This window comes from Liolophura sinensis, chromosome 8 (genome assembly GCF_032854445.1).
Source record: "Liolophura sinensis isolate JHLJ2023 chromosome 8, CUHK_Ljap_v2, whole genome shotgun sequence".
Classification (NCBI taxonomy): Eukaryota; Metazoa; Mollusca; class Polyplacophora; order Chitonida; family Chitonidae; genus Liolophura; species Liolophura sinensis.
The window spans coordinates 20,929,465-20,953,658 of NC_088302.1; the positions used below are offsets into that span (position 1 = coordinate 20,929,465).

General features: G+C 38.2%; 1 protein-coding gene across 1 annotated transcript; it reads right to left on the reverse strand.

The window, feature by feature from the left end:
- Positions 1–205: 205 nt before the first annotated feature.
- On the reverse strand, positions 206–19,563 carry LOC135472109 (ceramide transfer protein-like). The gene is made up of 14 exons (XM_064751463.1): positions 19,210–19,563; positions 14,211–14,327; positions 13,717–13,824; positions 12,294–12,426; positions 10,478–10,582; positions 9,556–9,710; positions 8,020–8,112; positions 6,961–7,047; positions 6,365–6,439; positions 5,307–5,474; positions 3,851–3,914; positions 2,975–3,174; positions 2,356–2,479; positions 206–1,149 (listed from the first exon to the last, which is right to left on the reverse strand). The coding sequence occupies exons 1-14, from the start codon at positions 19,441–19,443 to the stop codon at positions 1,022–1,024; spliced, it is 1,791 nt and encodes a 596-aa protein (XP_064607533.1). The 5' UTR covers positions 19,444–19,563; the 3' UTR covers positions 206–1,021.
- Positions 19,564–24,194: the final 4,631 nt, after the last annotated feature.

The window sequence follows — 24,194 nt, forward strand, 5'->3', positions numbered from 1 at the left end:
ATCATTGCATGTCTAATGTTTTAAAGATTAGAGCTTATGGTGTCAATGGGTTAACATCCTAAAAGAACGGGCAAATAAACAAATGCACTCAGCAGTTTTACATACAAACTTGGACAGGATTTCATAGGACAAATTAAACCACCAAATGCCCCCCCCCCAAAAAAAAACCCCACAGAAACAAAAGACAAAAAACTTGTGCATATACATGTAGTTTTCCAGATAGCTAACAGTTGTTCTTTTCATTCTCTCACCCTTCCCGAACGAAGATGATTGATGAGATGAAATTATGCCAAGCAGTGACAATTTGAAAACTGTCACAGGACACCTTTATATTCTGATTGTCAATGGACACCTTTCAATGTCCATGCAAAATCTAGTCTGGGACTTAAGCGAGAGAGGAGGGGAAAACGATTTCAACAGCTACATTTATGGAAAAATATGATACAATGACTAGGGGTTTTTTCCTGTTCACTTGATGTGAATTTTCGGAAGGAAAATAACTTATTTTGTACAACCAGCCCAAAATGAACACTGCTTCAAAATTGCATCTTTTTCTAGGACTTAGTTTCCTTTTCAAATTGACACTTGAACTAATGTACCCTACATGAGCAATATTAACATGGACAATTTTTATTTGAGGGAAATTTACAACAAACAAATATACATATTACAGGCAAAGACGTTATAATCTCTGAAATCCTATATACAAAAACACAGTCAGACACTGGTGAAATATATGACAAACTGTATATGGAAATACTGATGAGGCCTGTTTTGGAATAACAAAAGGAAAACAAAAAACATTCCCTGTAAATAAAAGCACAGTGACACAAAAAAATTTTTAAAAAAAAAATGAAAACCTATTTTATCATGGTAACACAGCTGACAGCTGGTTAGAAAAGCTACTTCTTATTTGGTTCTATTAATTTAGCTGAAAGCTTTTATAAACTGGGTATGAATAGACCTGGAGTGTTGATGGGGATTGAAGTTACCGAAGTTCGAAATGGCTACATATTTTGTCTTAAAACAATATGGGAAGCTCAGCTGTCTTGTCTTTAACATATTGGGTGAAGCGCTTGACAAACTTAGGGTACTCTCTTTTGTAGACTTGTCGCAGTACTGTGGCAGGTGCCCACCCACCAGGATTCACTGGAAAAAGACAAACACTGGCATCAAAAGACAGTTTATAACTGTGGAGAGCTGAATAGAGTACAAGGAATAAACCACCAACCATTGGCAAGTTTAAATACTGATGAACTTTCCCACGCATCATATGCAGATATTCACAACATATTGATGGATTTATTTATTTATTCATTTGATTAGAGTTTTACACCATACACAAAAACATTTCACTTACACGACGGCAGCCAGCATTATGGTGAGAGGAAACCCACGACCATCTGCAGGTCACAAGCAACATCAACACAGGTTACAAACAGCCATTAAAATTATAAGATAAACCATAAAATTTAAGACACTAAAAATTTACAGTTAAAGTTGAAATACCCTAATTTTCAACCTTTTCGACGGTCTGAAACCAATATTTTGAAACATATTGTGAGAACAATGAAGTGTAGAAAAATATATTGCAGTTTTATGAAGCTTGCATCTTTAGTGACACAAACAGAACATTTTTAGCATCACTTTGATAACAGGTGTGTGCACAAACTCCAATGAAAAAAGTGTTCAAGTGGTTGAAAAGGTTGAAGATTTACAGTATAAAGCAACTTTTTAAAGTTAACATGAAGTCAGCCACTAAAGCTGAATTAATTAATAAAATAGTATTTCAAAAATATTCTAAAAATATTTTTAAAATTCTACACTGTTTATCAACAAAATAAACAGCAAACAATCGTCAGTACCAAGCCACTCATTTGGTTAGAGTGACGCGTCCTCGTCCCGCATGGGTGTAGGCACTTAGCCTAGCTGACTGTACCATATCATAATATTTTTCTTCAAGCAATGACTGTCCTGAGGCCATTCTCCGGCAGCTCACCCTGACAAGTTACTGCAGTACTCTGCCCAACATATACGCATTGTGACACAGGTTCAAAATGCATCAGTTTAACACTTAAACTAACCGCAAAATCCACTAGAAGAAACCACAATGACAACTGTGAGCTAATAAGTTTTCTGACATGACAGCCAATTATAACGAGACGCCAAGTTCATCAGGGCTTCTACAACATGGCTGCTTAAGGTGACTTGTCCATCAGTGCCAAATCCCCAGTGTTGAACTTCATCTTCTCGGCTTTCAAAACTTTATAAAATTTTTTTATGAATATATAGTGGCAGACTTTATGTTCACTCTAAGTTTGGTCACCTAAATCTGACATATAGAGTATAACTCACCATTTGCTGTATAACTAATTTTACACTGAATGTCGTCTCTACAAATATTGCCGTCACTAGGTGGGTGAATGACTGTCTGACACGTCATAGCAACGTTCATCTTCACACGCACATACTTGTTAGACTGAAAACATCAAAGAAACACATCGCTAGTCACAAGTGCAATGGGTGTGGGTCGACACTATAACTACATGTACATAATTATCTGAAGTACATTACTCACTTCTCCTCGCTCTGAATCAGAAATGAATAAGGTGTGCAAATCACACGCCAACTTAAATTATAATAAAATTTAGACAATTTATTCATTTATTTATTGGTGTTTTATGCCGTGCTCAAAAATACTTCACTTATACGACAGCTGCGAGCACTACGGTTGGAGGAAACCAGGCAGTCACACAATTTTTATCTCCCACTAAATATTTAAAATGTATAAAAGGATCACGCTGTTTTTCAAACATGAAAAATTTTTTTTTTTAAAAATCTGCACAATTTTTTTATATTGCATAGGAGCTTGGGATAAAAAGGAAAATGTAAAAGAGTAGGGGTATACAACATAAGGTAGAGAGGTCAAGCAATGGGCTGACAGACTAGGAAGGTGGTTGTGTTTATGACTGACCGGAGCTGAGGGGTGGTCTGTGGAGTAGTTGACCACAATCCATCGGTCAGGGCCCTCATCGTCCATGCTGGGCACATGGCGGATGTGTGACCAGAAAACCGCATCACGCTGAGAAGCTGGCCACACCCTCTTTATCACATTATGGCAAATGTTGGTGTCTTCTGACAACCACTCCACAACTTCGCTGCTGTCTATGGTGCCTACGAGGTAAAAAAAAACAGGTCATGTTGGCATTAATTAATGTATGCGCACGTAGATAAGCTTGGGTTTTTACATGCTACGTACCAATTCTAAATCATATTTACCAATTTTACATCATATTTACCATATTTACCAATTTTACATCATCTTGCAGAAGGGAGGGTCCGCCACTGAGTTATCATGCCCAAGACACCCGACATGACACCACATGCAGGTAGTGGGGGCCTACCAGTCCTGTTTCCTTTCTCCAACCTTTCAGTGCTAAGTGCATAGTTGCTTAGGCAGCAACGGGTACCATTTTTAAAGTGTTTGGTAACACGGACGATTTAACCATTAAGCCACAAAAGATGTCCATTATAAACAGTTGACTCATCTGCTTTCAACATGCACGTAGCAGCTATGTACATACTGGTACTGGTAGTTGATTTATTGATTTGATTGGTACTTAAATATGAATTAAGAATTCTTCACTCAAATGATGGCAATCAGATTTACAAGTGGTACCTTCATTAACGAAATGAGAGCTATACAAGAGACCTTACTGGCCGTGTGCCATTCACATAAAATGAGTAAATGTAGGCTTGGGGTTTTACGTCATATGATAAGGATGAGTCTTTAGGCATGTGTACCTATACTTTGTCTTCCTGTGGCAGGACAAGTCCTGCTAAAGCTTACCTTCCCACTCCATTCTGCAGCCTATGTCCCAGAAATAATGGCACACTTCATGACCAGTTATACCCTATGCAACAAGAGATAGACAGAGTTCAGAACAAATGAAAACACTGTTGGACAAATCCAAGCACTTGTGGTTCAACTGTTACACCACATTCTCTGGAAATGTCTTCCAGAATATTTCTGTTAAAGTTCTTATTTTTTGAAGAAAAATAATGTTAATCAGAGGATGAAGATAAAATGGGGGTTTATTACAAATCTCTATGCAGAACACTAATGCCGCAAAAAATCAGAGCTTCAGAATTTCAAGATACACCTGGCTTGGTAGAGTGATTTTTTTTTTTTTTTTTTTTTGATTGGTGTTTTACGCCGTACTCAAGAATATTTCACTTATACGACGGCGGCCAGCATTATGGTGGGTGGAAACGGGGCAGAACCCGCTTGGTAGAGTGAAAAACAGATCACGCCATCAGGCTTATTGTTAATGATCAAAACAAGAAGGATCGTCCTAAGAACTCGTAAGTTCTTCAAATACAGTCTTGCCATATAAATAAAAAAAGGGCTTAACTTTATAAATTTTAATATGATGTGACTGGTTTTCAATAAACTGCAGTAAAACAAAATTACATTTGTTTGTAAGGCTACCAAAAAGCTGGCCTTTAGGAGAGGCATAAATATATAAAGTACTGAAGCCGTGACTTTAATAATTAGTATGCACACCGAGCATGAACCATGGAAGATCCCCCTCACGTAATTGTGTTCTACATGTGTGCAAAACCTGAGCTGAATATACGCAGTACTTTTTAAGAACCCACTCCTTACATTTTGTTTAGTTGATTCTGATACACAATACACCAAGTAATGAATTTTGTAATTTAGGGTAATAAATATGCACACAGATGATCAAAGACAGAACATCCCGCTCATACTATTATGTTCTAGAGGTACGTAAAACCTCAGTTCAATACATGCATTACTTTTTAAGATACCACACCCTTAACATTTACTTCAACATTCCTTTCCCCATTATTGGATGCCTACGCTGATGATCAGGGTGTGACATCAGCTAGTCTTGTACTATGCAAGCTAAAAATGGTCAGGAAATTTGCTATTTACAACCACAAACATGTGTGTACTTTGCTCATATGAGTCAGCAGCAAGCAGACGACGAGTCAAAAGATAACCTGGTAAGATATAAGGAAATGAACCAACATTGAACAATATTCAGCCAACTACGGCTGACAATAATCAGAAATTACAGGATGTAAGACAACAGAACAATGGGCACAGCCTATATAAATTTTGAACGTCAACAAAACCTGGTTTTGGATTTATGAGGCCATGAAGCAGAGTTTGGTATCAACGCCCATGTTATTTAGACAATGTTTTCACCACCGTATGTGTGTTAGTGTGTGGAAAACGGCCAATGCCCGGATGTCCGCGGTCTCGAATGGATTACCTTGACTGTGTGTACAGCTTTGAGTGGATCCAGTACTATCCCGTTCTCCTCGATCTCTCTCTTGTACACCTTCAACTCCCCTTCCTCATGGATCAACGTCCAAGTGCTCTCCCCTTCCTCTGTCATCTCGTCCATGTGTTTTAAGTGACTACCCACCACTTGGTTAATCTGATGATATACAAAAGAACAACAAACATCCTTAAACTAAGGTTTGGATACCAGTACTGTACTATCCTGAGAGCATACTAAAGTTATTCTACAGTGTAACGTGATTACACAAAACCTAAATATACGTTCGTCAAATTTTTTCTTAAAAAAAAAACTACCCTTTGAGCAAAGTGTTGGACACATAATGGGCTTCCAGAAGCATCCCAGAAGTCTCGCAAGCTCACACAGGTTTAGACGAAACATGGTCAGGCATCTTGTGAACTAACAGAGTCTAAGGACACGATTTTACTGGGACCGTTGAGCTGCCAGATCAGATTGTGCAAAATGTATACACATTCAATCTAGCAACTACTGTAAAATCCCATCTTTCAGTCACCACAATATGGCGAAATATGAAATATTGCATTAAGCCATGATCATTCATTCTTTCAGTGTTGCTAGTTCGTGAGGGTTACTCTCTAACCTGTGTGATCTTGAAAGACTCTTGGTATGCCATTTTGGCACGTACTACGCCCAGGTCACTTGAATCTATGATAGATCTATGGGATGATGGTGGTGGTGTTGTCAGGGCTGCGGCACTTCTTGTTCTATGTCGTGGGGTCATTTTTGAAATGAGCACGAGTTGCAGCTTGTGACATCGGTTATTTTCCTCTACAAACTACATGTACTTATATCTGTGTAAGTGGCAGATACACGTGTAGTACATGTTTGATTTCACTGTTGTTTTGCGCCGCACTCAAGAGAATTTCACATATACAACAGTGGCCTGCAGTATGGTGGGAGGATACAGGGCAGAACCCGGAAAAAAACCCGACCATCCACAGGTTGCTGCCAGACCTTGTAGTTCATGTGCATTTATACACCGTATAGCTAGTGTAACCTACATGTACCTCATTGTAATATGGACTACTAGGTGAAAGGGCTATCTTCACTGGAGGCCTCTCCATTTTCTTAACTGCACGTCTCTGGAATAAGAGAACACACATTGAGTACTTAGATATAAATCATACCATAAGTATACATCACATGTGAGAAGTAGTCTGAATCTCAAACAGCGAAGCCTGAAATATACTTCAACCCATGTTAGTTACTGTACTGTATTACGCAACCACACAACAAAAAATGAAGGAAATAAATGTACTAGTATATTATTTTGGGTACAGTAATCCTACCTTCTACACAAACATTAAAACAGCTTTTCCAGATTCACAAAACTTTTGGAATCCAGCAAAATGAGTAACTTAGTCATGTTCAAAATTTTGGGCCAAAAAAACACAGAAAACACATGGTTCCAGATGGTTCCAGATGGTTTTGGAATTCGATCGGATCTCCAAAAGTGAACCTGAACACAAAATAAGACAATATTCAATTAACTGTACAGATGTTACTGCATGGAAACTGAAGCCGAACGAACAGACAGATCAACTTAAAACCCTGGCTTTTTGAGAAAGCATGAGATAATAATGATAAAAATAGGAAATGTTACCCTTTCTTCTTCATTCTCCAGCTTATCTAAAGTAGCATCAACAGCATCAAAGAATTCGTCCTCATTGATGGCACAGTGTGGTCCCTCCTGCAATGTTGACGGATCACGCATTAATCAGTGTTATTAATTAAGGATTTATAAGTGAATAAAATCATATACAAGTATGTATCTAAATTAACACCTTACACAATCAGGTTTCATTGACTTGATGGCACATGGATATTGCAGTCAAAGGGAGATCACTGTGAATGTCAATAAGGAAGTAACCAGAATTATATTTCATGACCAAAAGAGTTATACAGCTACAAGCTTTGCCTTGCCAGCAAGCCTTCTGCCCACAGCATGCAGGTATGTATATGTTTACATGTATGCTTTGTATTTGTTCGAGGCTTCATGCTGACATTCTCGAGCACTGTTTCCCAGTCTCGCTATACTGTTTTATCCAGTACTTGCTCCCTATACTGACACATTCTTAACAAGACCTGAAAACCCATCTACTCATTTCAATTCACAAATGCCTGACAAAAGAAGCTTCCACTTTCCAAAATAAAGAAGTAACAATTCTACTGGCAGACAGCCAAGTCTGCGAAAAGATGCTCCTTTGAGTTCTGTCCATGACATGCTACTTGCGAAAGTGGCAGTGTGAGATACAAATTCTTAATTAGGCCACTTTTCTGAGTCCTAATTAATTGCTCTAAAACACAGAAACTGTTTCAATACCTCTAAAATTAAGCTAAATATGGAACTATGGAATAACAAGGAAACTGATTCAGTATTTATTAACTTACATGTATTCATTTGATTGGTGTTTTTCGCCATTCTCAAGAATATTTGACTTACACAAGGGCGGCCAGTGTTTGGTGGGAGAATCGTACTTCCAGTAAGAAGTACATGTAACGTTAAATAAAACATTTTCCACATGAAATTAAGAGAAAATAAACATTTCTAAAATTTTTACCTTTAGCAGCATTTGTACATTTGTTATGGTTACTATAAATTGCCTGTATCATGTGACAGTGAATCTCATGGTTAGAGTTTGCCTTTTCCCCACTACCATACCTCGTAATCTGGTCCTCCAACTACAATAGGTTTGGCCTTGTCAGCCACAGTCAGCTTGTACACCTCCTGAATCTTCTTCCTCTTCTCCACCTCCTATAAAACACACCAACACAACGTGTTACACAACATCACAACACAACATGTTATTCAACATCACACACACAACAGCTTACTCAACATCACACACACAACAGCTTACTCAACATCACACACACAACACGCTACTCAACATCACAAACACAACACATTATTCAACATCAACACGACAGTGTTATACAACACTACCAGCACGTGTTACAAAAGATCATCAACAACACAAATAATGCTAAGTCTACTTTTGATAGTTTTCATAGTCTCATTGAAAATTTTACCTTCGAACTTAAAATGTTAACAGAGTGAAGGTGTGAGTACAGATGCACTTGGGTATAAAGTCTTGACAAAGTAAACTAGATGTTGAAAAACATGAGAGATTGAAGAGTACTTTACCTGAAACCATTGTTTACACTGTTCCTTAATAGATGGCACTGTTCATACATGTATACGAATACCTTGTTTAACTGACTGATTACCATAAAATGACCTCAAAATTTGTCTATGACAAAGTTGCTCATTTTACCAGATTCTGGGAGTTCTATTGACTTTAGAAACGTGATTTGGTAGGACGGTAGGATGATATCTTACTGGGAAAATGTAAATTTTAGCACCAAAAGTAATATCTCATGACATTAATTTGCCTCAAAAAATGCTATTTATGCGATCGATCCTTTAGGGTATCCTATTCCTTCTAAAGTTTAGGACGCGTGGTCTGCTCATTTTAGCCAGTATATATGTAAAGCAGGAATATTGAGTTTCTTTTTTCTCACATGGTTAGGCCATCTAATGACCAACATACTCATATCTTTACTTTTCCAACAGGGTGGTAAAGAAATGTAATATTCTACTATCAACACTACTAATATCTGTCCCAAATTTGACAAGAATTTGGGTAACTGATAAGTTGTTTAATGCTCTACTCCAGAATTTCTGATTTATACTCTGGCAGTTGTTTCAAGTGAAAAACGACCCACGACCACTTTCAAGTTGCTGTCAGACCTTCCAATATACAGCTGGACAGGAAGCCAGTAAGAGCTGCAAATTCCCCGATATTCCTGTATATGGCAACAACTAATTTAATTACCTCTTTATAATAGAGTCTTTCAGCAACCTGTGGATGGTCATGGGTTTCCCACAGTTTTCCTCCCACCGTAATGATGTTCGCAGTCATATGAGTGAAATATTCTTGAGCACGGCGTAAAACACAAATCAAATAAATGAATAAATAACTGTGTAAATTTTAACTTGCCTCAATACTGAAATGTCACAAGCAATAAATGAAGGAATTAAAACCAAAACGATGTTAGAAGCTACCTCAAAACATCACCAGAATGTAATGTCTTCTCATGAGCACATCTACGTACTTTGGCCCCTTTGGAATTTTAAAGCTCTATAGTTTTTCCTGATCCTTCCTAATTTGGACCTCTAATGAAATTGGCTTACCCTTTCAAGTCGTTTCCGCCAAGCATCTTCCCTCTGTGCCATCAATTCTATGCAATGAGTCAAGGTAGAGAGAATTCCAGCAGTAGTAGCTTTAAATGTGAATGCCTCCCCTTTGAAGTCAATGGAATGGCGGCCATGTTGTTGGAGAAGCGAGGCTGTACAAAAATATGATGTCACACTGCTAAAGTAGGCCACGGGGGTTCATCAGGGTTGTCAGTTATCACTGTTGACAACAGTCATGCTTCATGCAAATTTACTACATACCGATGGTCTTCTGCATGATAAATTTGTTACAATGCAACTTGGTGACTATATAATGAAATATATTTGGGATGAGTAAGCTGGCACAACATAAAGTGTGTGAGTGAGCGTTTGGAGTTTAACAATTTTTCAGTCACATGACGACGAAGGAATTGCTTAGGTGTACGTAATGAGCCTCCTTGTTGCAGGACGGATTTCGACTGCTCTTTTATCTAGAGTAGCTTCACTGAGACGCCTTACCGAAGGCAAGTAATCTGTCCCGCCCGAGCCATTATACTGATATGGGTCAACCAGTAATTGCACTATCCCCTTCATGCTGAATGCCAAGTGAGGGAGTTACAACTTCCTCTTTTAAAGTCTTAGGTTGACTCGACCCAGGATTGATCCTGGATCTACCGCTCCTGAAGCAGACACTCTACCAACTGTGCTATCTGGGCCAGTCACAATATAAAGCTCACAGACACCTATCTTTCTATATGGAGTCACGGAGTGATCACACAACTAACATTATGTCATATTAACTTTAGCACAATCATAATCAGGAAATAAAATCAGTTTCAAACTGAACTGTGAATCACGCTTCCAGTGTAGAATATGTTTACTACACTAAAGATTCTGGTAGATAAACTATTCTATACACTATTACTGTCCTGCGCCTTACCCAAGTCGTTGCCCTTGAGACCGGTCCCTTGTGCCTGGGCGGTGGGGGTGGTAGAGTTTGGCTGGTCATAGTCATATGGTTCATCCATATCATCCTGGTCTGCCACTGAAGAGTTCAAACAAAGGGAAACAACCATGAAGCATGTGGATAACTGGACAAATGTAATGAAATTACAAGGAAAATTCCAATATATTTGATTATATATGCAAGTGTGCTGGTTCTAACAAGAGGGGCCTCCTAGTTAGCATGATAGCAGGGCACAATGTCTCATCAATGCAATCAATGTGAGTTCCAGCTCATGGTTTCATCCCACCATAATGCTGACCACTATCTTATAAATGAAATATTCTTGAGTACGATATAAAAAAACCAATGGAATAAATCAACAAAACAATGAATAGCAGCAAATAAATACAACAATAAATGACAATAAATTTAACATTTCCATTCATCACCTTACAATGACATGCTGGTTTCTGAATATGAACTGAACTGAACTCATCACTGTAGAAACTCTGGACACAGCAGATGGAGAAAAGATGAAGGGTTTATATTAGGGGCATTTTAGTATTACTTAATGACAAACCAGGATTTGAACAATAGACCATGAAGAAATCTTCAAACTACTAGAATAATAATCTTTCCTGTCAGCTGACCAGAGAGGTGCCTCAGCCATGTCGGCAGAAATTATTGTCACTATTACCTGTAGTTCAACTTTCTCCCACTATTACTTGTAGTCCCTCATTCTACCATTATTACTTGTAATCCCTCATTCCACCACTATTATTTGCATTCCCTTCTTCTGTCACTATTACCTGTAGTCTCTTATTCTATCGCTATTACTTGTAGTCACATTATTCTATCACTATTTCTTGCAGTCCCTTTATTCTGCCACTATTACTCGTAGTCCCTTTTCTGCCACTATTACTTGTAGTCCCGTATTCTGCCACTATTACTTGTAGTCCTTTATTCTGCCACTATAACTGTAACTTGTAGTCCCTTATTCTGCCACTATTACTTGTAGTCCTTTATTCTGCGACTATAACTGTAACTTCTAGTCCCTTATTCTGCCACTATTACTTGTAGTCCCTTATTCTGCTACTATTACTTGTAGTCCCTTATTCTGCCACTATTACTCGAAGTCCCTTATTCTACCACTATATTTTGTAGTCCCTTATTCTACCACTACAACTTGTAGTCAGATATTCCAACATTATTACTTCCTGTACCCTCACACAATCTGGTCATCATTACTTGGTAATTCCACTTCTAGTATTTACATGCACATGTATCATAATAACTACACGGGCAATGGGTATGACATTTTTTTCGTCATATTCCACTGAAATACAATTAGAAGGAAATATGGTTGCCAAACTGCTGGATTACTGGAGTAGAATAACTGCCATCCTCACAGTGATCATCTAAATAGCAGGTTTCCTTATTCTGTAAGACAGCCTGGAAGTTGGAAAGCACATGACTGCTCTTGTTTGTGCGAAAGCAAAATGGCAACCTCATGTTGAAACAAAGGGCAAAACGCCTATGTCTGCCACTTCAACACTGACCAATAAACCCTGGTTGTATAAAAAGAAGAAAATCACCTACTGTCTCCAAAGATGAAAATTATACAAATCCAACGAAAGGACTATCATTAAGAGCGATTCAAATATAGACATTTTCCTATAGTCCAACACCAGGGGAACAATTTTTTTCGCAGACACCATCTGTTAGTAAAGAGATCACAAGTTTAGCTTTCAGGCCATGTAACAAAATACTCTGGTGAGTACATCTACTTCACAAATACAAAACTACTTACAATCATGGACTGTGCCGTGGACCACAGCTGAGGCACAACTGTCAAAGTAACTCTGTAAGGTGTCAACCTGGCGACAGAGGATGTCCCGAAACGTCTCCATCTCTGCCAGCTTCTCTCGCAGTCCACGACCTCGCTACAACAGCAACAACAAAGTTAACAAAGGTGTTATTGCTAGCATCCCTGGCTTCGCAGTAACAAACGCACTTTTCATCACAACCTTGGTCAATTCCCTCCATGTACTGTACATGGGAGAGTGCAAGTACATTTACATTAATATTTCTGGAGTACCCTAATTCTTCTAACTTTTAATACAGATATTAGTAGATTAGCTGAAAGTAAAAAAAAATTACATTTCTCTCCTAGCTTTTTGGGAAAAGTAAAGACATGATTATGTTGTTCATTACATGGACTAACCATGTGGAAAACAAAGACGCTACATATTCCTGCTACAATTACATGTATGTACATTCGCCCAAAAGAGCAAATCACAAGGCTAAAATATTGGAAGAAATGTAAGACTTGGTACGATAATATTAAAAACATTTGCCTTACTAAAAGAAAACCAACAAACATAAGGTACATGTATGGGACTGTGTGAGGAAATAAAGAATGCTGGCCCAACAATTTTCTGTGTAATCAGCATACCCTAACTGACCTAAACTGTCACCCACAAAAGTGCATTTTTAGACGCAAATAAATATCACAAAATATGCTTTTTTGGTGCTAAAACTTAAAGTTTTCCAGTAGAATATCATCCCATGTTCCAAGCAAACCTCAAAATACCTTTCTACAATAAACAGAACTCTCAGAGTCAGGAGAAATGGGCAAGTTGGATGAAATTTATGGTCATGTAGGGTGCATCATATTACTGCTGAACTCCTGGAGTTTTGCTTTAAACATTAAATTCTCACACCATTACCATTTTTTTTTTTTAAATAAAATTTAATGAATATGTTTTCCATGAAAGTCTGCCTGTTCGAAAACACATCAAGAAAGGTGAAGAACAGTTTATACAGCCCATTCAGGGAGTAGAATCTTTTCCATCAAAATCATCTAAAATTTCTTCTAGTAGCTGACCCTCATTAGTAAAACAATTAGTCTTGGCCATTTGGGTCATAGATTAGATAATTTAAAAACCCATATTTCAGTGAAATCAGCTGAAAATTCTCATCCCTGTATACTAAGCAATCTATGTGCACATAATTTTTAATGAGAACAAATGAAATTCACCAACTAAACTTGAGCTAAACTAAATAACAATAGCGTTCTGTCAGTTATGTACATGTACAATAACGATGGCTCAATGCAATGATAAACCAAAAAAGATGTACATTGTGCATGCTGGTGGTGGAGTGGGATAGCAATTGAACGCAACTGATGCTACAGGTAGATCATATGATGTAATAAGAGCCGGAGTCTGTACCTTGAAGGAGGAAGCAGAAGCTGTAGAGAGGCTAGTGGCTGAGGTGAGGGACATCATGGAGCCATGGCGACGCAGGTTGTTCTCACTGCCATAACCAGAGTCAGCTTGCTGAGAGAGAAAAAAAAAAAACATAAAAAAGACACGTTTATCTTTATACCTATAGATACAAGAATATTTTACATTTGTGGTTTAGTTTATTCATCAACACCCAATGATTTAAACATGATTAAAAAGGGTCACAATAAACTGCATGTATATATAAAAGTTGATTTTATAAAAGTGGGGGAGGTGGGGTGATTTAAACAGATGAAAATGTTGCAACTTAATAAGCAAAAAAGTTTATAATATATAGTAAGAATATATACATTTCCTATCAATTAGAAAACAAGGGGATGATTTTCAGAGCTATTACCAATAACACCTATAAAAACATCTTGTAAAAGTAAACAAGACAATAAAGAAGGGGGGATAACTGCATGGATGATGGTTAATACCTTATGAAGCTCCAGCATGGATATCCAGTGCTGTCGCTCCTCTTCATTTACACCTCGAAGGTACCACACACTGTCATTGACACTGACATCAAAGCGACACTCATCAAACTGGTGGGGCTGACAAACAGAAAACATAGTTACAACTCGTCAGAATATCTTTAACAGCTAGTTGTACATGTAAAATGGACAATCTGACAACATCAATGTCAAATAATCCTAAAGAACACAATTAACAAGATTGGCTGTCATGGTTACAAAGTAATATGTGGCGATTGTGAAGCACACTTCAACAGCCCATGAAGGCTCTCTTCTGTGAATGAAAAATCTTGTCATGCAGTCAAAAAATCATAAAATAATATTGTCATAAAATGTGTAAAATAAAACGAACAAGGTTAAAAAAAAAAAAGAAGTCTTTGGGGGGTTTTTATTTGGCTTTTTTTTTTAGTTAGTAAATTTGAAAACATTAATTTCCTGTGTGAGACACTTTATATGTACATAACGTATGTCATCATATATACATTAACTACCTTTCAGCCATGAGCACGAGTCACATGTGAGACTAAGTCAACAGTAATTCTCTTAAGTAAACAGCCAAACCCACTGAAAGACATGCCTGACTCTCTAGGAGTCTAATACTATGCTGTAAAACCCTTCACATCAATCATTTCCTGCAATTTACAGGAGTGCTTTAGCAATAACATGCAGTGACATGTACATCAAGTGCAGTACTACATGGACATTAGTCTTACACATGCATGCCTCCAAAATACTTGTTTCCTGTATTTACCGTCTTTCTCTATTCTGTATAATTATTTAATATCATTATGAATGATCACAAGACTCATGTTCTCATCAACAACACTGTCTGCTAACAATTTCACAATTTGCCTAATTCAGTTTTAATATGTGGAGGGGTCTAGATATTTATTTCTTTATTTATCTAAATGCTGTTTTACGCCGTACTCAAGAATATTGCATTTATACGATGACAGCCAGCATTATGATGAGAAGAAACCGAGCAGAGCCGGGGGGGGGGGGGGGGGGAACTGCTAGTAGACCTTCTCATGTACAGTCAGAGATGAAGCCAGCATGAGCTGGACTTGAACTCAAAGCTACTGCATTCGTGGAAGGCTACTGGGTCACTGCGTCATGTTGGCGGACTTACCCCCTCAGCCACAGAGGCCCGAGTCTTCACATTATTTTCTAGCTAATAAAATTAGATCACAATGAAAACCAGGTTTAAGGAAGACTAAGGCATATGCTGTGGTTGGAAAAATCAATGATATGGATTACAGATGTTGGACACGAAAGGCGTGCACAAATACTATGTTACCATGTATTTCATCAAATTTTAGGCTGATAAAGCCGACCTCCACATATAATATTATGCGGTTACATACAATGCATATGGAGACAATGCAGTCTGACTGAACAACCAACACCGCAAATGACAATATGTAGAGCAGTAAGACAAAAGTGAAAATCAGTTCTAAGCTGTCTTGCTCAGGCTGATCAGTACAACCATTACACACAGGTTTCATGTTCTCACATCATTGTTTTCAGGAGCAGAACTAAGTTATCTGACAATGTTCGTAGCACAGTGACCCAGACACTAGCTAATCAGACTGTCAGAAAATAAGATATCCACAGGTGGAAATTGATAGAGGTACATGTAAGTGTCACTATAAACAACAATGTAAACATAGCGTCACAGGCTAAAGACTTCATGCCTCAACCCCAGAAGTTCTATATGTACCAAAGTGGGTTGTCTGGGTTTACATGTGTCGTTAAATGTCACTGCTGTCACATTCAGCACACCAGTCTACCTATAACCTATATTATTCCACAAAAGGTCAATGTAATTGTGTTATTTACACTGGGCCTATTCAAACTGCCCCCAGACACAGAACAATTAGCCACTGTGTGAAGGAAGGATGCAGGCTCATGGCTGTACACTGCCACATAGTCATGAATGCAATCAGAAGCTGATAATTAAATGATCAACAGTACCACAACAATATTTTTCTAATGCTCAGTAGCCATTGCTAGGCCATCCTAAATAATTCCTATGAGAAAAAAAAGGGGTTGGTGGGTGAAATTTGTTTATCTTTTTTATTCTTTTTTTTTTTTTTCATTATTCTGGCTGAAGACAAGAGATATATGTATAAATTCTAAAGAAATTAACACTGAGAGAAAACACTAAAAACTTTAAAATAGGGTTCTTTTTGGAAATGTTGGTTTATACCCAACAAACATATTTTTAACAATGGCCTCACTATCATGTAAACTGTGCATGATACAATTGAGGCAGGTAAATGACCCACACCAACACAATATCATTTACGATGTTCACTAGCCACCATAAAAATCATGGTTATGATCAGAAAGATCATGTCCTATTTGTATTTACTGTGATTCTTCCATTTCTTTCACATGTGACAACTTATACATATACATGTGTACATGTAGTTACAAAAGTGTTCACTCTGTCACATTTTAAGCGCCTCTATAAATGTATTCTGTTTGTGAGTGACAAAAAAGCACATTGTTCTGACCATCAGACCACATCATCCAGTATGAAATTAAGGTGAAGAAGTGGCACTGAAACTTAACACTTTAAAAGGGAAATATTAATAATTACAATTAAATTGATGCATATCAAGAGGAATTATTATACAGGTAAAGGCACTGGCCGACAGAATGAACTATTGGCTTTTGCCGAAAGTCCAATAAACCCTCGTTCAAGTCCAGCCATGCTCTGGCTACTGCTCTACATATAAACCGAGTTACCATACATTCTAAATGGACTTATTTATTTGATTGTTGTTTAAAAAATGTTCACTTCATTATCACGGATGGAGGAAATCGGAGAACCAGGTGGTAAACCACCAATATTTGGCAAGTTACTGATAAACTTTTCCATACAAAATATGTTGGAAGAAAAGTGGTCTTCAAAGAACATTACTGTGGCACATACGGCCATATTACTGTCACCAATCTACAGGGTATTTACCAGTATACAGAAAACGCATAATTTAATGTTAAATGCAACCTTATTCCCTAAATTAATACAGAGGTGGTTACAGAGTATTCATATATGTATATTAGGATTCAGCCCAGTGTCTATGCATGTATGATGTCCAGATGACCAGCCAGAACTACTCTAAATGACCTAAATTTTTCACCCATGACCAAGTTGTTCATTTTTCCACATTCTGGAAATTCCGTTGATTTTATGAATGTGCTTTGCGAGGTATTTGGAAGGTAGGCTGATATCCTACTGGGAAAATGTAAATTTTAGCACCCCCACAGGTAATATCTTGTGACAATTAATTTCCTCTAAAAATGCTCTATCGTGGTCAAGTTTTTAGGTTATTTAAGGTACAAAAACAAGAGCATGTGTAAGCATGTATATGATGTTACTCCAGTTATGAAAATGTCACAGGGTACCAGAAGCTCTCATACATGTACGCAAAATGTATAAAAGGCATGATGTGGCATATGTGTTCACTTATTTGTCTGATGTTTAAATACTATTGTCTCAAAGTTTTTACTCATTTGATGGCAGACAGTTTTATAGGTGAAGAAAATCAGAGTGCCTGGGGACATACAAATAACAGACCTTTGGTAAGTCAGAGATAAACCTTTACATGTGTGATGTATAGATATACACCCAGGCAGTGCACACAATATTGGTGGAAGACAAGTGGTATTAAGCACCATCGACAGATTATTGTCACCCAGAGCCTCCCCAAAAGTCAAAACATGTGTATCTGCAAATACCTCAACCTAGGTCAGATTTGAGCCTACACCCACATTGAAAGACAAGTACCCTTAACCAGTAGACCACAGTCCACTCTCTGCCTAAATGTTTTCCCAGTTTATCTTCCAAAAATGTGTGCTGATTATAGTTATCATGACCCATACCTTTGTCTACATCATATGACACACATGTACACGTATGAGGAGCATGTTCTATAAAAGCTTAAAGTTATACTCACTAGTATTTGAAATTCACTCTGTTTATTAATAAACATAGAATGACATTTCACAACTTGTTCACTTTGAATTGTGAGCGAGTGCTTGGGGTTTAACGTCATACTTAACAATTTTTCAGACATATGACGATGAAGGAATCCTTAGAGTGCATGCAATGTGCCTCCTTGTTGATGAAAGGAATTTCACCGCTTGTTTATTTTGCGGAGACGACTTATGGGCAAGTAAGCCGCCCTGCCCAAGCCAGTATACTGATACGGGTCAACCAGTCATTGCACTTTCCCCTCAATGCTGAACACCAAACGAGGAAATTACAACATGTGACCCCACCCAGGATTAACCCTGAATCTACCGCTCCTGCAGCTGACACTCAACTGAGCTATCCGGGATGGGTCTTTGAATTTTGAAGATGAGAGCTACAATATATGGAGATAACCATCATAAAGTTAATATATTTGGTACACCATAATATTTCATCGAAACTCTAGAACTTTTCATTTTGCTTGATACAGACTGAATAATATGAGTTTGATGTGAAGACTGATGTAGTTTGAAGAAATAAAATCAGTCAGTCATTATCTGCTGCTCTCTCCTCAAAATATTCACATGTATCCAGTGCAAGACAGATGTGAAAGTCGGGAGCACTGTTTTCTATGTGCATAAGTGCACGTGTGCATGCCTTATTTCGAACCTTGGTCTAGTGAAAGACATTGGTGTAAAGCAATCATAGAGAGCAGCACATGTGCTGTAAAGGGTATGACAATGAATGTGTGATGATTTTGGAGTCCAGGTGGTCCACCCAGACATCCCTAGACGTACAAGTCACTCAAAATAACGGCTTTCAATAAGCAGCAATACTTCGGACTCACAAAGCTGCCAAGGTTTCAATTCTTTAGCCAGGTAGGAGGTAGATACACTCTAACACTTGACACAAAAATAGCATGCATCTGTGTTCACGATGTAGGCTAATATCCAGAAGAACAGCAATAATTTGCATGCTTACCACAATTGAGGCTTTGCTTAGGCTGATGGCCCCTCTACAGCCGAACGACGTGTCATTTTCAGATTTGTAGTAACTCAAAGTCCCATCTTTCAAGACAATAAATCTGTCTTGCCAACCGTGGATGTAATTTGTCCATTTCATCAAAGTTCCTTGGATTTCTGGCAAATGCCCATCCTCGTCGAATTCGTCATCTTCGTCATCCGACAAGCTCAGACCATCCTTCTCCTCAGACATTTTGATTTTTTCTCATTAACATTCACCAATATTGATCTAATCCTAAAGTTTTACGAGGACACAATGCAAACAATTCTTGTACGAAGCGAAAACATGTTGATCTTCATGAAACACCCTCTACTACAGCCGCCATTTTGGGTCACAATGACATGTGAACGGAAGCACATTTAGAGCCATCTAGCAGCCAGTTTTGAAAAATACAAATGGGGCGGAACTGTGCTACAAATAAATATTTTCTTTCTCGTGAAGAGTTACTTCCCTCAATTCTCAAATTAGTCATTAAGTAATGATTTATAAATGTGAAATTGTTGTTCATTTCAGCACAGTTAAATGTGTCTGATTTGATTGACAAGGATGAACACCTGTGATAATCCCCCTACTATGAAATGATGTAACCCATTGTCCAGTGTTGTAACCACAGGGACTTGAATCATGGTTTGGTTATATTGTACATGAGATGGTATGTTCATTGGTTTCACAGCAGAATGAGTATAAAAATTTAAACTGAACCATGGGCGGGGTTGCGGCGAGGTGCTAACAAAATGACACAAGATACTTTTAACCTTCCGACTCGTGAAAATGTTGATTTTTCCCGGCGAAATATAAGGCTGTATTTCATGCAACACATATAACTTATGGTGTAATTTACTCACTACAACTAGTTTTTACTGCGCCGTAGTATTACAACTGATTCGAACTTTGTCTTCGTGTAGCCTATATGACCAGCGCGATATAATACTACACGATTCTATCAATAAAATAGCAGCAAAAAATACAAAAAGAAATTCTAAGTGTTAAATTCGGAGCTAAATACAAACTAGTTCGAGGCTATAATGCAAGCTGTACGTGGGACTGTCTCTCTGCAACTTGCGGATGGTCGTGGGTTTCCCCGGGTTCTGCCCTGTTTTCTCCACTATAGGCCTACTGCTGGCCGCCGTCGTATAAGTGAAATATCATACTTTGTGTGTTTGGTAAATTGACATGTGGTATTTTTTTTTTAAGTCTACCTTTGAATTGTTAGGTAAACTGGTATTAGTTCAGTATTCACAAGCATTTATGTGTGAGGCGGGGGTGAATTTGAATGAATGATTATGCCTTGTCGTCACTTCGGCAATGTTGCCATGTCAGGAAGAGACAATAAGGAGTAGATTTAATTATCCAGGATTTTGAGGTATTTGGTGTAAATTGGTGTTTGATTCATTTTAAGGTCGTCTGTTGTGGCGCTGAGTAAATAATACATGTGTGATGTATTAATGAGACATTCGTTCCTGTACGGAGGGATTCATAACTCTCAAAAAACTAATCTGTTAATTTTAACAGAAAGTCTGTTGTCTGACTGATGCAAAAATGTATTCTGCTATTGTAACAGATTATTCTGTTAAATATAACACATATGCTATATTAATTCAGCATGACAACTCTGTTATTCTGCCAACAACCTGCGGGTGCTCGTGGTTCTTCCCCCGGGCTCTGCCCGATTTCCTCCCACAGTAATGCTAGCCGCCGTCCAATAAGTGAAATATTCTTGAGTATACGGCGTAAAACACCAATGAAATAAATAAATAAATAAATTTTCTATAAATTAACCGTCCAATAAGTGAAATATTCTTGAGTATACGGCGTACAACACCAATCAAATAAATAAATAAATAAATTTTACCCAACCATTACGATATTATGCTGAATATAACAGAGTATTATGTTATAATAGCAGAATACATTCTAGCATCACTCAGACTGCAGGTTGTTAATATTAACAGATTAATGTAATGAGTTTATATCATGCTCCATGCCCATGTTTGGTCGCCGTGTAAAGACGATGTTTGAGCTGTTGTTAAGCGCAAGTTTCCTTGGAACTTATCTATGACAACCTGGAACGGAAAAGCTTTAGCTTTACTCGTGCGAACTCTTTGAATTTTGGCTTGAGCAGAATCTCATTGTTATCAGCTGGAATCGTGCGTGTATTAAATTTTAACATATTTTTTGCTATATGTTTCAATATGCAATCGGGGCCTAAATTAGAAGGTTCAGTTCCAGCTCTCGCTTCTTCCTCAGCGGCTACCTGCCCATGTACAAGGGCAATGGTACAGATTTGGCTATGTGTATGTGAACTGTGAGTGAACTGTTTTAATTGGCTTGTTACTAAGTATCAAGTCCACCACTATTAACACAATACATTTACAAATTGAAAAAGACATGTTTCAGTTGGGTTGGGTATCTGGAGTAAACCCGCGACATACTGACGGTTACGACGTCACAGAATTTTCAAGATTAGTGATCTTAAATTAACTAACGAGCATCGTCGAACGAATACTGTCAGCAAAGGCCGTCACAAGCAGCGAGGCCTGGCTCCGGGATCACGAAGCGACGTTGTACTTTAGTCAAAATTTCAAATCACTTTAAAATTGTAATTTCATACGTAGCGAGGTGAAAATATTGCTTGACAATGTAAATTCTGGGTAAGTTACTGCAAAAAAAATTCAGTGAAAATAACCCAATGAAGATCCAAAGTTTAATGATTGAAACCTTGTCTTAAGTTTAAGATTGCTCCGTGATCCCGGAACCCGATGAAGCCCCAATTTTGCTGTCTATAGGGCTGGGATTGAATCTGCCCCCGTATATGTCCCACCGATGGAAAGGTAATTACCATCGTACCCAGTCTACAACGACCCTCTCTACCACGGCTTAATAGTGGTTTGGATTCAAGACACTGGCATTAAAATAAGTTTACTCAAAAAGTGTTAAAAACTGTTCTCAGCACAGTACATGCACAGTTTATGCGCTCACAGCCTCTGATCAAAGAGGTCGCACACTCGAATCCAGCTCTGACTACTTTGGCTGCGGCTTCAGTTAGAGATTTGTTAGATACCTGCATGGTGAAGGGCGGTAGTTCACTCCCAGCCTTTCGCTTTCCTTTAACCATAAACTTGACAGCTGTCATTGTAACGAAAAATTCTTGAGTATGGCGATAAAACCAAATAAATTTTAAAAAACATGTACAAACGTTTATGTCATATTTTATTGTAATTTTACAAGATTGAGAGATCACCACATTTAGAAATAACTGTAGAAAAGGATGTTTTTGTTATTCATTTTACAATTACAATTACAAGTAATTTTTTTATCAGATTGTTAAACACTGTTGTGTTCATCATGTTTTTTTTTTAATGTCGCATTCCGGTCAGCATGCCGGTCTCGGTGGCGATGTATAGTGCTGGCTCGTGACAAACTGATAAGAACTAGACTTATCCTCTTATGTTGAGATTCAGGGCGGAAACAGTAGCTAGATCAGCGATATTAAAGTCTTAGATATGAACCGGACTCGGGAATGAACCCCCGGACCTTCCGATTAAGAAGCGAATTATCTATCATCACGGTGCGATATATTGAACCACTGGGACTCAGGGTTACAGCTCGTTCTACAGAACCAAAATGGTCACCATGCAGACTGCAGCCACAGTGTGGTCTTTTGAACCAAAATGGAAACCAGGCTGCCGCCACTGTGCGATACATTAAAGCAAAGTGGAAGTCAGGCTGCAGTCACTGACTGCATAACAGTGCGATACATTAAACCAAAGTGGAAACCAGGCTGCGGTCACAGTGGGGTATATTGAACAAAAATGGAGACCAGGCTGCAGCCACAGCGCGGTCTACTGAACCAAAATGGAGACCAGACTGCCGTCACAGTGCGGTCTATTAAACCAAAATGGAGACCAGGCTGCAGTCGCAGTGCGGTCTATTGAACCAAAATGGAGACCAGGCTGCAGTCGCAGTGCGGTCAGTTTTAAAATTCGTTAGCTTTAAGCAAACTGACGGAACAATGTAATTCTGACAGATACTATATGTTATAACGTAATACTGATGTCGGTAAACCTTAACTAAACGGTTGATATATAATAGTGTCCTCAGAGACGTCTGTTGGTGCAGCAATAGACAGATGCATTCGTACCTTGGATGTGACATTTCCACTAAAAGTCATGTACAAAAAATGGTCATCGTAAATCATTAGAGCACAATTCCCTATAGTGGAGACGCCTGCTAACGCAACACAACGTCACACAATTGAGCAACCCAAAAAATAAAGTTTTCCTAACCGTTGTGGATAAACGTGATGTCTTCCATATAAGAAACTATCTTCATGCTGGAGGACCACAGCTTACAACAATACGCTTTACATTATCTTTGCTTGAAAGTCTGCTTTCCGCAATATCCAAGTCAGGCATTTTCTTCCGAATATCAGACCTTTTTACCAATCAATGTACACTTCACCGTCACCTTGAATCTTCCTCATTAGCAAATTAGTTAAATTGGCCAATGAAATCATGGTAGCAGCTCATGCCACCTAGCTGTTCCGGTCACGCGAGGTTGTAACATTTCTGACCAATGGGATTTCTCGGTTTGTCTGGATTCGGACCGATGATGACCCGGCCAACCAGAGCGTCTTTTTTGTATGAATGTGAACGCATGATGATTATTTCCACTGAGCAGGACTGGGCGAACTCACGAGGTGTGTTGAACAGACAGACATGTCGCCATGCTGGACTCGGACCCGACTGTAAAGGCGAGGTATGAACTTCGACCACCTCACCATCTTCCAGTAGTCTGCTTATAGCGTAGAATTCTGCAACACAAAACAGAAGTTATCTGCAAATAGCTTATATAGAAGGATATTGTAATAAAGTGTTTTTTTTAGGTGCGATGACAAAAAAGTATTTTGAAGTATTCTATATGGTGACAGATTTTAACAAAAC

Excerpts from the sequence above, each read along its gene's own strand:
- LOC135472109 (XM_064751463.1), bottom strand. The coding sequence starts at position 19,443 with ATGTCTGAGGAGAAGGATGGTCTGAGCTTGTCGGATGACGAAGATGAC. Across the intron at positions 7,048-8,019 it reads TTGGAGGACCAGATTACGAG|GAGGGACCACACTGTGCCAT; the intron begins GTATGGTAGTGG and ends TCAACATTGCAG. Across the intron at positions 1,150-2,355 it reads AATTAGTTATACAGCAAATG|TGAATCCTGGTGGGTGGGCA; the intron begins GTGAGTTATACT and ends GTCTTTTTCCAG.